Raw genomic sequence first — 17,271 nt, 5'->3', positions numbered from 1 at the left:
ACAGTTTAACAATTGAAATAAAATAAAATAAAATAATGATAATAAGAATACACAAAATAAGTGATGCACAATGCAATTGCTCACCACGTCCTGAGCAGTGGTTGCCGCCCCCTGGCCAACTCCCCCCAGTTTATGTACTGAGCATGACGTCACATGGTATGGAATGTCCCTTTGGCCAGTTTGGGTCAGCTGTCCTGGCTGTGCCCCCTCCCAGCTTCTTGTGCACCTCCAGCCTTCTCAGTCGGCAGAGCATGGGAAGCTGAAAAGTCCTTGACTAGTGTAAGCACTGCTCAGCAACAACTAAAACATCGGTGTGTTATCAATGTTATTCTCATCCTAAATCCAAAACACAGCACTGTACCAGCTACTAGGAAGGAAATTAACTCTATCCCAGCTGAAACCAAGACATGGACCCATTTCTGTGTTCTCTGATGTAAGTCCAGTGAAAGACAAGCAGAATTTAGCCTATGTTTTAAAAGCCAGTAGCTGCAGGAGAAAAATAAACTGATTAATAAGTCTAAAAAGCCAAGACCCTGCCCTCTGAATGTTACTGGAAATCATGCAGTTAGCACTTGTTTTAAATCTGATCTTATTTAAGGTGTTGCCATCAGTTTCAGAAGATCTGGATTCAGATTCGTCATGTTCCACAGACTCCCTTGGCTGGTCACTATTGAACTTAGGGGCATTTAGGCCATGTAAAAGGGGCATTAATCTTACAGGATGAGTATTCAGTCTTTTCTGAAAATCGGGCCCTCTAATACAGATTTAATTGGGCAGTCAAAAATATTGGCAATATAACATCACAATTTAACCCTTTATTTTGAATCCTGAGTCTCATCTAGGAACAGAAGAATTGGAAAATATGGTATCAAGGTGTATGCATTATTTTTATTATTAAAACCCTAACTGATAATGAAAATCCCTATTCTTAAGCCAGTTGGAGTTCTAAGATGTAGGAGAATTAGAACGTATAGACCTCAAGAGGAGATATTTTTATGGTTTGGAAATTGTTTCCTTCTAATGGAAAAATCTAATTTTCCCTCCACTATTGTAGGGTGAAGATGAATCTGTCATACTTACCTGCATGATACTGAAATTGGTGAAAGGGGAATGAGCTTGCAGGCAATTAGATGAACTATGTGGAGAACCACTTTACAGCATTTGCTAGGCCAATCTGACAGCTTTAGCAGCCCTCATTTTTTAATGAGCACTTACATCTACCGATGTTATAAAAAAATTATGAGTCATAATGGGTCCGTTGCATTGTATTAGCTAAAATTTGATCAAGCATTGGTAGATCAAAGTGCAACTAATTGGGAGTGCTAGAAGACTGTTAATACTAACATTAGTATTTCTTTATTTTTCCATGTGGTTTCCAAACAAGGGGTGAATAAAAGGAGTATACCAAAGACCTTTGCATCCTTGAGCTGCAGGTTTTTCCCATGTTAGCTGTTACAGAGGGGAGAAAGTTGAAATAAACTACATTAGAAACCACGTAGGGAAGCAAAATTTCACAGGAAATTTTATGTCTTTATATCTGCCATTTCACTTTGAACAAATCTGTGAGGTTCAGTGGCTGCATGGGAGTGTGCCAGTGGCCAGAAATAGTGAGAGGAGCTAGAGAACAGCTGCACTAAAGAATATTTCTCCCTCCTACAAAGACTAAATTTGATGTCAAAAGGCATCTGATGAATAGAAACAGAAAGGAGTAGCTGTGGCGTTTCATAGTTTTGGCTATCTTGTGATGCTGTCTGGTTGCTGCTGCAGCAGTTACGCTTACTGATAAGCAGAGGCAGTATGGCAATGAACTGACTTTGCTATTGTTGCTGAGGCATTGACCATGAAAAAGGGTACAAATGAAGAGTTCCCATTCATCACAGGGGCTGCTGTAGGGGTGATAGGATTCTTAATGAGTCCTGATTTCTGAGCATTGTCAGGCATCACGGAAAAGGACAGTGCAGCCCAGCTAGTACACTTTCAAACTGCTGTGACTTGGGCTGCTTTTGTACATGCTCTGATGCAGAGTAGAAATGCAGGTTCACAGATAATTTAAAAGGCTCTCCTAAAAACCTGCAAATTCTGGCAGTAGCTTATCAATGCTGTTTCCCATCCCATCTCTTTCCAGATATTGTGTGATAAACTGGAACAGTTTTCTCCTGAGGCGTTGTATTGACATAACAGAAGAGCTTGTCAGGGAAGAGCATTTCTCAGGTACAGTGCACTGAAGTTCCTCAGATGCTGACTGGCTCCATTTTAGTTGGAACTGGATAAACATAAATGAATTCCACATCTGTTTTGGCATTTTGACCTTGGAGGTAGCAGGGCCAGCAGTCTTCCTCCAGGATGAAATGTGGATCTGCCGCAGCTGGAAGAAGGAAGGGTAGAATTGCTGGGTACTTAAGAATGTTGTATCTGGTGCCTCATGCCTAAAGGCTGACAGATTAATCTTGTTCGTCAGTGACTGTTTACTCTTTCTGTACCATCCCAAATGAGGCGTGCACATACATGTGCATGCATTCAGCAACACAAGGAGAAAATGATGGAAAATACTAGAGATACACAAGATCCATTGATTGTCTCCAAGAAAAACCTTGGCTTCATATGCATGCATGCTAGCTTTTCCACTTAGTGACCTAATCCTTTAATTTCACTTAAAAAGTGAGGTGTAGGGAGGAGAAATTCTAACCTGCTGGATGGCCAGAAGCCAGACGTCTAAACTGTCAGCTTGCAATCCTCCCCTTTGTAGAAGAGATATTGCAGAAATACTGTTTGCTGTGTGAATAGGAATAGGATGCCAGAATATGTGCAGCACTACATGCATAACTACAGTAATTTGTGTATGTGCATGCTAATAATTAGCACTGAGGTTCACAGATTTAAAGCACTGTTTTAAAGAACCTGTACTTGATGGGGATTTTTAATTTTCTGCCTTGAGTACCTGCCATGCGCCCAGCATTACTCTTTCAATGAATCACTGTTTTTGATGGAAGCACATTTAGATGAAGACTTTCTGAGCTTCCAAAGGCCCACTTCCTTCTGAATCAGAACCCTTTTTCCCCGTGCCTCCTATGTTAGTATGTTAGTTCCTAACTCTGCAGTGCTCCATGGATCTGCTAGCAATCAAGCCAAGTCTAGTGCATGGCCAAGGGTCTGAGCAGAACTAGGTAAGGCCACGGGGGCTGTGCTCCCTGGCCCTCACCTCCTACTTATCTGGTGGACTTTGTGCAGAGCTGGTAGGGAACATGCTGCTCTCCTGAAGTTTCAGCATAGTTCTGCCTCAACTCTGCGACCCTTCTGTATGCAGAGGCACAATGGAGATCGCTTCTTTTTGCCTAGAGAGCAGCTGAGTAACGAAAAATTAGGAAGTCCTGGTGGTGGTGTTTATCCCCATGCAGTTATTCCTTTTCCTTTCATGGAACAAGGTTGCTGTAATAGCATTTTTCTTTGCAGGCGGAATTGGAAATACAGAAATAAATTATGGAGAACCAGGGTGTCTCCTGTCAGAATAAATATTTAATGAGAAACAAGGGTTGTGCTCATTCAGAGTCACAAGGACTGATACTGAAGTACCATATGTACGTTAATTTTAATGTATAAAATACATGCTTGGACTTAAAAATGCAGACTGAACAGCCTTAAGGGCAAGTGTGTATTAAGTCTGTGACAACTGTCTCTGTGAGTGATGGTAATGTAAAAGTTTCTTTTTTTCCAACCATTTTAATTTACCCACCAATCACTCAGGACAGAGGAATCTTATGCCCGAAGTACTTACTCTCCAGAGCAATTCTTGGAGACATGTTCTTTCACGTTGTATCCAGACTGTGTTCACTCTAACCAGCCTCTAAAGTACATCAGCTTTTTCTAACTCTTCCTAGCTCAGATTAAAAAAATCTGAATGATACACTGGTTTTCTTAGTATTAGAACAACATACAGAATTTGTGCAAAACGTGTCTGTGAGTGTGTACAGTCATGCTAATTAACATGAGTTAACTGGTGACTGTTACAAGTTACTTGCAACTTACAAGTTATTTTCAAGTTAAAACGGGAATGAAAGGCATGATCTCAGAGTTTGCAGCTCATCTTTCCAAGGACATGGGATGTTGAGGTGGACTTGGGCTTTGTAAAGAGTTCCGGAACAATTACTTGTTCCTTTAGGCAACATGAGAGAGAGAATAAATCCCGGTCTTATTTTCCTTATGGCTCACAACTCTTAAATAATTGGTCGATCTATCACAGTATCCAGGATGTCCCATGCCCGTGTCACTTGTCATCTAAACTGTGGGGTCCCTTCCCTGCTAGCTCACTTTGATCTCTCCTCATTCTGTTCCTCCATCTCACCAAAAGCCTGTGCCTTTCTCTTCATAAGCCTCTGCCAAATATCTCTGAACCTTTGTTTACCTGTTTTGAGGGTTTCCTACTTGCCTGAAGGTAATTTGAAATAATTCCCTGTTCAAACTTCTATTTGGAATACCGATTAATTTTCCAAAGCGCAGTCATTAAGGCTATAATATCTAATGGTTGTTTTGTAAATGTCCTCAGACTGGAGAGAGATACGTAATTGGGGCCTCTAAAGTGTATGACTAACTCACTATGCATTGATGCATTCAGTGGTTTATCCAGTCCATAACATGGAGGTATAAATAGACTCTCAAGTCGTTGCATAACAGTAGAATTGCCTACAATTTAGCATAGAGGACACTGGCAGTCTCCCAGTACGGCCGCTAATGCATTTTGTGAACTTGGATGATCTCTGCCTCATTTTTTTAATTTCTAAAATGGAAATAGTAGTATTTGTCTAGCTAACATGCACAGTGGAAAAACTTTTTTAAAATGCTTTCCAATTCACAGGTAAAATGATTGGGAGACAGAAACATATTTAAATTATTACTGAAGAAAAATCTCAGGTCTTTTACATGAAAGGAGATCTTCATGCGTTTAAAATAAAACCAAGGGAGCAGACATACTACATTAAAACAGTAGTTACAGACTTAGCTCACAGCAGACTGTTAAGGACAAAAGTTACCATTATTTCTATGTCTAGGTCTCCCTTCATATTCTTCTGTTCAGATAAGAACTGTAATACAATCTGTTCTCTTTCATTGTTTGGTTTATGCAGGCACAGGCTTGCTGCAGGAAGTGGTATATCTAGTGAGTCAGGGAGCTGATCCAGATGAGATTGGACTAATGAATATAGATGAACAACTTCCAGTCCTAGAGTACCCTCAGCCTGGTCTGGACATCATCAAGGTACAATTTATTGTAAAGAAAGTCTTTCAGCATTTGGGTATCTTTTTCCTCGGTTCCATATTTATCACTTCGTTTCATCCTGTGTCCTTGTCCTTTTCATCACTGGACTTGCTCAGTTTGTTGGAATGACTCAGAGTATTATTAGGTTATTTTAAAATTGCTTTTATTAAGCTTTATTATACTCTGTTTAATGCTTTAGATGTTTCTCCGTGTCCTAAATATCTTGGCAGTGGGTTTTCTGATTAAAAGTTCCAGGCCTCTCTTGCTTATGTAAACAGAAGCTGCCCAAATGGGGCAAATTTGCTTTGAGCCCTTCCCTGAACTTGCGAAAGAGGAACTACAAATACAGAGATCTATGGATCTGTAGATCCACTGCTCTGAATTTACACATCTAAATCCTTAGAGACCCAGGATCTGTGGATCTACGGACTCTGTAGGTGTAGTTTGAGGATTTTGGAATATTCTGCATGAAATGACTTCCACACTATTAAAAACACTCAGAGACTAGCGGCGTGGCATATGAGTGTGATCTTGTCATTGCTGTAACTACTTCTGATATAGGCATATCTTGTAAGGCAAAATACTGGGCTCCATCCTATAACAGCTACAGTGCTTGTTGAATTGAGCTAGCTAAGGCTGGCACAGATAGATTTGAGCTGCTTCTGGTCAATGACAACTGCAGCATCAGCCTACTTTAGGCTGAGAGTATTCAGGGATCAGAGGTTGCTTTTCTTTTTCATCTGTGTCCAATGAGACCTCAGTGCTACCTTGATTCAAATAAGCGGTGGCAATAGTGAGAGGTTTAGTTTGAGATTACACATTGTTACCTATTCTATGTGCTAGCAACTTGATCCAGTATGGATTTATGCAGTTTTTAACTAGTGGAAGATCATTTGTGTTATAAGACAATTTTGTCTCAAATTATAGAAAAATACTCTGTTTGAAAGAAGTTCACACACTCAGATAGACCTTTGGATTGTCTGGGCCTAATTCTGAGCATAAAATAAGTTGCAAGAGTAAAATTTTGAAGTGAAGAAGTTAGGGGTAGGGTTTTCAGAGCTTCTGATCTATTTCAAGGAATTTTAGTGGAAGCATCACTGGAAACAAAGTTAGTTTGATACTAAGAATCTTCAACTATTACACTCTCTTCCTGAGAAGGTCCTACAAATGGAAGTACTTTGAAAACAAAAGGGGAAAAAAAACCAACAAAAATCCCCAACACATTATCCAGACTTTTGATATTTAAAAACAGATGTAACTCCCTGACGTAATTTCTAGACCCAGACCCCTATTAATTTCAGAAGTGAATTTGTGAATGTGACTCAGTATAGTAAAGGGCTTCAAGTATGACAGTTCAGGACAGCTCAGGATGTGCCAAAAACTAATGCACAATAAGAAATGTTTCTGTCTGCTTTATTTTAGGAACTGACATCTCCTCGCCTCATAAAAAGCCACCTACCATACCGGTTTTTGCCTTCGGACCTCCATAATGGCAATTCAAAGGTAAAAATGAAATGAAATCATGTTTGTTTAACTATATTGGCAGCAGTTGTTTAAGTGCTTTGGGAAACGGGGTGGGGAAAAAGCTTTCAATAAGACGATTTTTTTCCCCCCTCCCGTCATAGGTAATATACATGGCTCGCAACCCCAAAGACCTGGTGGTGTCTTATTACCAGTTTCACCGCTCCCTAAGGACCATGAGCTACAGAGGAACGTTTCAAGAGTTCTGCAGAAGGTTTATGAATGACAAGCGTAAGGAGCTGTTCTCTCTGCACACGCTGTTACACATTTATTTTCATCTCTGCATTCCTTCTGCGAGTACAGAAATGAACTGGATAAAGGTGCATTTGTTTTGCATATACAGCAAGGAGGTTGCTACAGATAGTGCTGCGTGGACTTAGATTTGTCCATGAAAACTATGGCCATGCCTTGTAAATAATTGCCTTACAATATTTGACCTCATGGGCTCAGCAGTGTTCCACTTAGCTCAGGCAAAACTCTGGTCTAGTCTTCTAAAATTCAGTTTGCAAGGTACCAGGTACCTTGTGAAAAGTGGTAAATACTCCCAGCATCATCTGATTTCAGTTGTACCTCACTGTTAGCTACTTCTCAGGAGCCTTTCTGATCCTCAAGGGCTTTTTTTTCCTGGTAATTCCTTTAATATTTTTATTTCATCCGAAAACTCAAGGTTTGTCCCTCGCAAGATACCTGTTGACACACAAAAATCTCTAGTTTGCATGAGACTGATCTAGAGTACATCAGTAAGTTGAAGTGAGCCCCTGTTGCCGGCTGCTACTGTCAGAAAAATACACCTCTAATGAGAATACAGTAACCTGCTTTACAACTCATCAGCTGCTCACTCAGTAATTCCTTTGAGCGGGGGCTGTTTCATGACACACCCACCCACTGTGTTCCCACTCAGGCTGCGCTGCCTTAAGTAGCCCTATTACACTAGCTCAGTAAACTTACAGGGAGGACAAGCCCTACGTTCTCACATAACTGGCTGCCACTTGGCTTTTTGCCATTGGCTTGCCACGCTTTCTAGCTAGAAAGAGAAAAATTTTTTACTGCCTTCTATTTCTCTACAAAATCTTCTCTATGATACCTTAACGTGCCACTAAGAATTCACCAGGTACCTTGTGCTCTGAGAGCAGGATCTCCTCTAGATCCAGTGCAGCAAACTTTCCTTCAACCTGGAATTTGGAGGAGTTGATGCTAAAGGAGCTGTATAATACTAAAGGGAAGAAAAAAAGTAAAAGCCTACCAGTGGAGGTTATTTAACAGGCCTTAAAAACCTTTGCTACTTTCTCCTGCAAGTTTGTGTAGGGAAGGTAAATTCTCTCCTTCTGTTCTAGCCCACCTTCAGCTTTTTCTTTTGCATTCCCTGAGAATGGGATGTTTGTCTGTAGCCTGCGATCAGGAACTTCTAGACTGGAGACATAAGAAAGACACATTAGAAGGTCTTCTAAGATAGAAGGAAGGTTCTGTAGTCTTTGTCATATAAGTATCCCAAGAGTTATTTATATCTTCGTCTTGTAGCAGCTAGCTGATTTATCACAACCTCCCAGAGTCAATAAAACATTACAGCATTTTCTGGGTCCATAATTGTCCAAGTGGAGTGTTTTGTAATACAGTAAATTTAGCATTTAGCTAAATGTTTGCATCTCGTGGAAGCAATGCAGCAGGAAAAAAACCTTCGCAAGAAGTCCAAGTACTGCTAGAGGGAGAAGCACTGAGTCCAAATGACACAATCCCACTCTTTTTACCCCCCCTTATACCTGACCATCTTGAAACAAATTCAGTGCATGTTAGCTCTATTGTTTGAAAGCATACAGTTGGATAGGGATTAGTCTTGAATGTGCTAATTCTTTGGCATTATCCTCTAAAGCTTAAGGGATTTTCTTACATAAAGCACAGATAAACTCTGCTAACATAATCTTAATGGATTCTTGCCCTGCACCATTAAGAGCAGCTAGGAACACTTTTTGCTTGACTGATGTGGTAGTTTCATGTGTGAATTTCTTTAGGGGTGTATGGAATGGAAATAACAAAAATGGAATTTTTCCAATACCTTTATAAAAATTGAAAATGAGTCAGCTGATTCAAATAACTTTCCTATGAAACTGACCTCTTTGTCCATTGAAAATGTTCCAGTTAACAAAATTAAACAATTCTTTTTCAAAGGGAAAAGGTGGCTTCAAAATACAAAACTAAAAAGTTTCATAATTTTCTATAGCTGCTTTGCTGAAAAGATAAAATTGACCAAAAAAATATTGGGAAAGAATGTGAAAAACTGCTCACCATATTTGCTTAACTCCTGCCTTGATTACCTGAAGTACTTTGGGGGAACTTATCACGGGTAGCAAAAAGAAATACGCAGAATGCATTTCTCTTTGGGTTGTCTTTCTGGTAATATTGGCAGCAAAAGATATTCTCTAGATAATAAATACCAGTGTCTGAACCTCTGCTAGACACACATAAATTGACTGAAATCAGTGGAAGTGTGGACTTTATCAGAGAAGTGAAAAACAAAGGAGGAAAGTTTGGGGGGGAGGGTTGAGACTTCCAGTAACCGCTGCATCAGCAGCGTTGGGAGCGCAGGCCCTCCCAGCGCAGCACCTCAGCTTCTCTTCAAGTCCTAAAGCCCACGCAGCAGACGTGGGGAACTGAAGACAAGCTGCTGGTGGCATGCAGGAGGTAGGAGGCATAAGCTTTTCATCATTGGCAACCCTGCACGCTGGGCCAGCTCACAACTTGTGATAAATGGGCAGTACCCCATCACATCACTCTAAGCTTTCGGGACCACTCAACCCCTCATGGGCATCTGGTTGTAGTCTGGATTTATTGTGTAATTGAGGTAACTGATAACAGTGTAAGTGAAGCTGTGTTCTGGCCTATCTACAGAAGTTGCGTGGAAGTGTTCAGAAAATAACAATAGAAGAGAATAGGTCTTAGATTTTAGCGGGGGGGCAAGAGATGTAATGATAAATAGAATATTCTGTCAGTACATCCTATGTTTTTGGGAATGACCGTGAAGCATTTTTATAGGTCTGTTTCCTCAATACTTGTTTAATTAAGAAAGGACAGTGGTTGTTAGCAATTATTTGTCCGTAATAGAGGATGCTCTATGGAACTTCCCGTGAATGCTGTATCTAGCTTCTAAGTGAAGGAAGCTGCAGTGTGATACATTCTTGTGTGATGCAGGAATTCACACAGATTGGAGCCACTGGAAATTTGCCTTCTGCAAAGCTATCTGTGTAATTTTCATTTTGGCTCAATTTCCGTTCAATAGTCAGGCGTTATTAATACTGAGCTCCAAGAGGTCCGTCATGAAATACGGTGGCTTTTCAGTTGAACATTTTATCTTTATGGTAAGTTAGTTCTTTTGAATATTCCAAGCTGATAAAAAACCTCTTTTTTAATTAAGTTCCTTGCTGTGCATGACAATGGGTCAAAACCAGACACTGTTCTCCTGGGGCTACAAACCACTCCAGTTAATTTGTTTTTCTCCTTTTGTTTTCCTTTTTGAAAAGGGCTTAGTAACAAAAGTGTTCATTTTCCTCATGCCAATCATAATGTCTTTCTAGTAGGATATGGTTCGTGGTTTGAACACGTGCAAGAGTTTTGGGAACATCACATGGATGCCAATGTACTTTTTCTCAAGTATGAAGATATGCATAAGGTAGGTTAGATGTAGCAAAAAGGCTTGCTAATTACATTTAGCATCGTAATGTTTAAAATACCTAAAGTACAAAATTTGCTTCTTATGTCCATATTTGGGCTCCCTAATGTCTGATACCATTTTTAAAGCATGGGCATTCGATAGCTTCTATGGGCTTTCAGCACTTTCATAAACCTAGTAATTTACTCAGGAATCTGCCTGCATCCACAGGCACTAAACTACTCACAGAGAAGGCAGAGATGGGTAACTGTTCAGTGCTTGCTACACTCAGCCCTGGGCATTCATTTGAAAGAAATGTCTTGCTGTGTGTGCTGTATCAATGAGAAAAAAAAGTGTATCATCATCAGTGTTTTGCCCTATATATTTGGCATTTATTCTGATTATTTGGTTGTTCTTACTGTCTTCTGTGAAACAATGTTGAAAACAATTGGGGATGATTGTGTAGCATAAGGTGAACATAATTATTGGGTCCTTAAAGTACACTGGCTAGTAATTCCACTTCGTTTTTAATCAGAAATTTAGTGGAAATACTACATAGAAGATTGGTTTCCATTTCCTATTGCAATAATGTATTTCTGAGAATTAATGAAAATACTTCAAAATGTTTATTTGACTGGAAAATTAATGCAAACATAGGAAACACCCAGTTCCTATCTCTAAACCTACAAAAATGCAAAATCAGGGTAGAACTCAATAAAGCTGAGTAAATTATAATTTCAGCTTTACGGAGCCTTCTGATGGAGTGGGATGCTAAAAGAAGATGTAATACAATCAATCAGAATAATTTAAAAAGTTTAGTAGAAGTTATTTCAAACCCATGGTTTTGAATAATGATATATTCCTAGCTGTGCTCACTGATGGATGCTGCCAAAAGCTGGTGGCCTCACAGTGTCTTTCTGCTTCCGGATAAACGTTGCTGTTTTGCCCTTGCAATTCCAGAAGTCTCACTCGTACTGAGGAACCCTGGAGTTCTGGATACGTAAATGAAGGACTGCTTATTCTCAGAGGCCACCTCACTAGATCCTTTCCATCTACATGAATGCAGTCCCAGAAGCTAACAATGAAGGAAGGGCTGTTCTAACATTTGTAGTCATTTATTTTACCAAGATCAAAATCAAAGTAACTTTTAATTCCTCCAAAATACAGTCGTATTCCAAAGTGATCCGTTAAGGGTGTGATGTTGTCTGAAGTGGGAAGCATCACAGTTACTTTGCAGTTCCCTGTTCTAATATTTGAAGAGGCGAGCTTACATGACCGCGTTCTCTGCCGACTTGTCTTACCCTAATTACTTGGAATGTGTTTATTTTCAGCAAATTGGAAGGGGGCAAAATTTTAAGAGAGTGGTGTTTCTACAACTTCTGCATTTGTATTTTTCACACTCATCAGGATATAACTTACTTTGAAATATTTAAATATTTGTTTTGAAATATTTAATAATTAATTTAAATTTAATATTTATTTTGAAATATTTAAAAATATAAAAATATATTAAAAGTATATTTTTAAATACTCTCTTACAGGACCTAGCAACAATGGTGGAGCAACTGGTGAGGTTCTTAGGAGTTTCTTATGACAAAGCACAGTTGGAATCCATGGTGGAACACTGCCATCAACTCATTGATCAGTGCTGTAATGCAGAAGCGCTTCCCGTTGGCAGGGGTATGTTTAAAACCCACAGTGAAACTCTTATTGTGGAAGTTGCAAGAAGCAACTGACAACTTCGTAACCTCCAGGATGTGTTAAGATGTTGGCAAAATATTGCTATGTAAATGATGGGAGGAAACTGACTGTTGGTGCAATTTTGGGGTTTGTTTGTTTTGAAATAAAGTTAGGTAGAATTGACTAAAAAGGATGGAAACGTCCAAGATCAACAGTGTGTATTCAACACCACGCAAACTGCTCTGTTAGTCTTTGGCTTACTTCAACGGATTGAGCTATTCATGGTGAGAAGGCTGCACTGCTCCTTCTGACCTTTGGCCTGTCAAAGCCCACACAATTTCATACAGTTTGTCCTGGCCTAAGCCCTTGTGTTTAAGTATATCAGATTTTCTAAAATAGCAGATGATACTAATTTGAAGGCATCAAATAACAAGGAGCTGTAAGTTTTCCTTACGAGCTTTTTCTTTTCCTTGTCTGCCTCAGCTGTTTAAAATGTGTTTAGCTTCTAGATGTTTATGCTGGTGAGGTCTTTCTCTAGGAACCTGAAGTGCCCTTTAAACTGCTGATACATCTGTTCTTTGATAATGCCAAGAAATCAAGTTCTTTCTCAGTCTTCCTTCTGATAAGCGTAAGAGTGACCTCAGTAAGTCTCCCTCAAACTATTTTCTGTAGGCTGCTTTACAGCACTTAACAGTCCTTTTTAAAAATGAGGGCATAAGATCAAAAAGGAGAATTTCTGTCAGCCTCACAAATGCCTTATCCAGACATAAAATCACTTTATCCACTGATTTAATCCAGTTTTAACTGGAACTTTCTCTCCCCGTCTCCCTTGTTTGTGCATCCATGGCCACATCAGCACTTTTTCCTACAGCATCATACATGAAGCATGTGTCGTTTATCGTGACCACAAAGTCTTTTCAGAGGAACTAGTTTGCGGGTTCTTGCCCCTTACTCAGGGAGCGTGACCTGAATACGTTATCCTTAGGTTTCTGCGTAGGAGCCCTTTCCACACCACCTCTCTCAGCCAACCTTCTTGTTATCTGCAGATTTTATCAGCTGTAATTTTTATAATTATTTTCAAATCTCTGATAAAAATACTGAATATTGTCAGTCCTTCTTGACTACTAATTTTGAGTTAGCCAGTTGTTTATTCATTTATCATGCATTTTGGTGACTTTATATAGTTCTATTAAAAAACACTAAAATCACATGCCTTACAAAAGTCTATTGTATCTTTGCATTCACCTTTAATCAAACTGTAATCTTACCAACACTCAGTCGCATTTGTTTTGAGAGCAAGTTTGCTTTCCCATGAAAGCAGGTTCACTGGTATTCTACCTTTGCGTCTTTCTTGGCAGAGCCGTATACCGGTTTTCCATTACTCAGCTCAGGCTATCGTCAGAGTAACTGACCCAGGATAACTTGTCCCGTTTGTATGTTGGCACAAACATTTCAGAATGTCATACTTGGAAAAAAGCCATTGCTCACACCTCCTTGCTTTTATCTGTGACTTTGCACACCTGGTATGGAAAGGCTTTTAGTGCGTTATGTAGGGGCCATACACTCCAGTTATTACAGTAGGACTGGAAACCAGATTCCTGTGGGCAGTTCTCTGTCGTAACTGTGATATGGCACCTCTTTTTGCCCCAGTTCACTTATGTTATGGTAAATGATGACTTCTTGACATAAATATCTCAAGTTTGCTGGCTTGAGGTAAAATTCCGGTGAAGACAAAGGAGTTCGTAGTTTCACTGAAAGACCTAATATATTCCCTATAGTTTCTGGTAGAGTCTCCACTGAATGGTGTGTTTTCCTGCTTTTAGTTACCTTGCTTTCAACTCCCATCCTACCCTCCCCTTACTACTTCAAACTGAAAATTCGGCATGTAATACAACTTGCATCTTGTGTGAGAACAACAGACCATCTCATTTGCAGTAGGATTTTACGGCATGTTGCCTAACTGATTACCAACCCACTTCTCTGCTATGAAGACAAGATCGCAAAATAGTGAGTCTGGTAAGACATCCTGAGGGCCTTGATTAAAGTGTTCTATGTCAGCGCAAGATTTTACAAACAACAGAGCCACGTTCTCCTCCGTTGACTTGCATGAAGTAACACAAAACCCTAGGTTTGTTCCTAACCTCCACGATCCGGAGATCTGTGGAGCAGCAGCACTGCTACACGCCATGCACAGCCCAAATCCCCCCTCCTTGTCCAGTGAAAGCCAGCAAGGCAGTTGTGAAAGAAAGGTGATTTCTCTTGTAATACAAGAGGAATGAGAACAGAGCTGCTGGTGAGACCTTCCGCAGGCAGAAAGGTCAAACACTGTCTCTGCTGGCCAGTTCATCTCCATCGAGATAAACGGGGCGATGCCCACTCTTGCTGCATGCACCGTTCTGTACGTGGTGTTAGTGTTCATTGCTCTGCAGTGGAGCCCACAAACCCCCAGTCAAGGGTCAGAGCCTCTTATTTATACCATCTACAGATCTTTCAAAAAGAAGCCTCCATTTTGTAATAGAGAAGGAAGGGAGCTACAGCAGTTAATGTATTATTTTGTCATTTGTTCACTCTGTGCTTTTTATTAAAAATATCTTTATTTTGAATTTCTTTTGTTCGCTGTCTGAGGCTTTTACAGTATTTTGTTACTTCAGAATGCAGCATCATTAACAGTGCTTTGTTCCTTCTCTGTTCGTTTCTGTGACAAAGAATGGTGGCGATAACATGACAGCTTATTGTAATTTGTTTCAAATATTTTTAATTTGTCATTAGTTACATTTACTTTATTTTGCTTTATTTTAGTTCTTCATTTTTTTTTCTTTTAGCACATTGATCTTTACTCTGAAGATAACCCTGAGCTGCTGTGAAAGCAGAACAATGATTAGATATGTTACTTATATTTGACTCTTATCACATCATAATTTACACAGTTGCATGATTCAAATCATAAACCAGGTGGGTGACTTTTTGACAAGCTATCAATTCATATGGTAAAAAAAAAAGATGTTACAAATAATCCACTCTGTATGTCCTTTGTAAAACTTGTCATTTGTCCACACATGTTGTTAGGGAGATTCAGAAATTAAAGACTTATCTTCCCCAAGCAGAGGAAGAAACTGTTTTATTATCATTATTGAAAGGCAAATACAGGCTTTTATGTTTCATGCTGTACTTTACGCAATTATAGTTGCCGGGGCAAAACTGAAATCGGTATCAGATGTTTATGATTGCAAGCGTTTTCTTAAGGTTTTTTTTGATGCAGGAGAAATTTGGTGAAAACAATAAATGATGCATTTTCAGTCAGTTTCAGGTTCTTTTGATCTTTGGATCCTGAAAACAAACCAGAACACTGTCATACCTTCAGGAGTTACAGGAAAATCCTGATTTCATAAAACGGCCCTTGCCACACATACTACACCATCACGTTAATATGTAATTTGTAGATGTTTCAGACAGTTTTGTCTTTGGACTCAATTATAGAGTTGCTGCGTAAAAGCAATGGTAATTAAATTAAATGGGTATTCTTCTTATGCATCAAGTGCATAATTAAGCTCCCTGCATGTAGTTTTGTTCTTGCTGTTATGATTAAGCTCTCTGGTTGCAGAGTCCCAATTCTTTCATTTATTCCAGTTGAACAAGCCTGGATTTTGTCTTTATTTATATCCAATATAAATGAGAAGAGAATTGGGCCTCTCAGTCTGGTTACTCCATGGGGCTTATTCACCAACAAGTAACCCTGACTGACTTTGAGTTAAATAAATTTTGGACTGCGGTGAAACAGTGCAGCCTTTGACTGGTGGGTTCAGCAGTGTCATCAGGTTATGTTACTAGTTGGGTTCAGTAGAGTAGAAGAATACTCCATACAAGGAAAAAGCGTTCAGTGTCCATACTGCATCCACCAAAAGCTTCCTATTCCTCATGTACAAAATTAAAATTTAAATGGCACAAACTGGGTGCATGGCACTTGTTCTCTTCTGTAGATATAATCTAGGCACTCGTATTTAACAAATCTCTCCATATTGAGAAATGTAAATTCATCTGTTGAACTTAATCTTTAAACATAAAATAATAATTAGTAATGATAATGTTACAGCAATCATCAGAATTCAATAATCAGTTTAATACTCCGCATTCCATGTACCTTTTGGATAGTTCTCTAACCAGTGTGTGCTGAAGGCACAGTAATTTTGAAATTCATTGTTGTTAGCTGTTGGAATTATTAAACAGCCATAGTTTGCACTGAAACCAGAAACCCACTTTTAAATGAGTACCCAAACCAAAATCTGTATTCATTTCTGATTAAGGCTAGAGCAAAATCTCACAAAAATCTGGATTCTTCCTGTATAATACTCACCTGGTGCCGATGACAAGGTGTACGGTACTTATTTTACGGCTTTGCAAGGGTTGTAGCAAGGGAACTGGGTAAGACAACGAACAGCCTTAGGTCTCGCTGAGCTTTCAGTGAAAGCTGAGACTGATTAGCATCTCACAGATGATACTTGGTGCCCTGCACAAGTAGACTGTAGATACTTGGTGTCCTGTTATGTCCGCTCTCTGACTTGTATTCCTTCTCTGTGTTTCAGGACGAGTTGGGCTATGGAAAGACATCTTCACTGTTTCAATGAATGAGAAATTTGATTTAGTTTATAAACAGAAGATGGGAAAATGTGACCTCACATTTGATTTTTATTTATAAAAAATGCATGCATATGATATCCAAATATAGCTAGAAGTGCTTTATGCATTCATTTATTACCTGCTGGACAAACTACTGCAGCTATTATGTGTAACAAGATTTAAAGAAAGAAAAACAATCTAAGTAAATCATATCAGATACAATTATCTTTGATCCTAAACAGCTGTTTATTCTAGTATTGAGTTGGGCTATGGAAAGACATCTTCACTGTTTCAATGAATGAGAAATTTGATTTAGTTTATAAACAGAAGATGGGAAAATGTGACCTCACATTTGATTTTTATTTATAAAAAATGCATGCATATGATATCCAAATATAGCTAGAAGTGCTTTATGCATTCATTTATTACCTGCTGGACAAACTACTGCAGCTATTATGTGTAACAAGATTTAAAGAAAGAAAAACAATCTAAGTAAATCATATCAGATACAATTATCTTTGATCCTAAACAGCTGTTTATCTTCTAGTATTTTAATCCTTTGTCCACA

General features: G+C 39.1%; 1 protein-coding gene across 1 annotated transcript in view; it reads left to right on the top strand.

Moving 5' to 3' along the window:
• SULT4A1 (sulfotransferase family 4A member 1) overlaps positions 1–16,914 on the top strand; it is a 78,116-nt gene extending 61,202 nt beyond the window's left edge. Inside the window, exons 3-8 of the mRNA XM_009279093.1 lie at positions 5,118–5,248; positions 6,671–6,751; positions 6,874–7,000; positions 10,336–10,430; positions 11,951–12,089; positions 16,670–16,914. Of these exons, the coding sequence (XP_009277368.1) occupies positions 5,118–5,248; positions 6,671–6,751; positions 6,874–7,000; positions 10,336–10,430; positions 11,951–12,089; positions 16,670–16,782 (686 nt within the window). The 3' untranslated portion in view covers positions 16,783–16,914. The remainder of the gene's footprint in view (positions 1–5,117; positions 5,249–6,670; positions 6,752–6,873; positions 7,001–10,335; positions 10,431–11,950; positions 12,090–16,669) is intronic.
• The last annotated feature ends 357 nt before the right edge of the window (positions 16,915–17,271 follow it).

Source organism: Aptenodytes forsteri, unplaced genomic scaffold (assembly GCF_000699145.1).
Source record: "Aptenodytes forsteri isolate BGI_AS27 unplaced genomic scaffold, ASM69914v1 Scaffold241, whole genome shotgun sequence".
Classification (NCBI taxonomy): domain Eukaryota; kingdom Metazoa; phylum Chordata; class Aves; order Sphenisciformes; family Spheniscidae; genus Aptenodytes; species Aptenodytes forsteri.
This window is presented reverse-complemented; position numbering and strand designations above follow the sequence as displayed.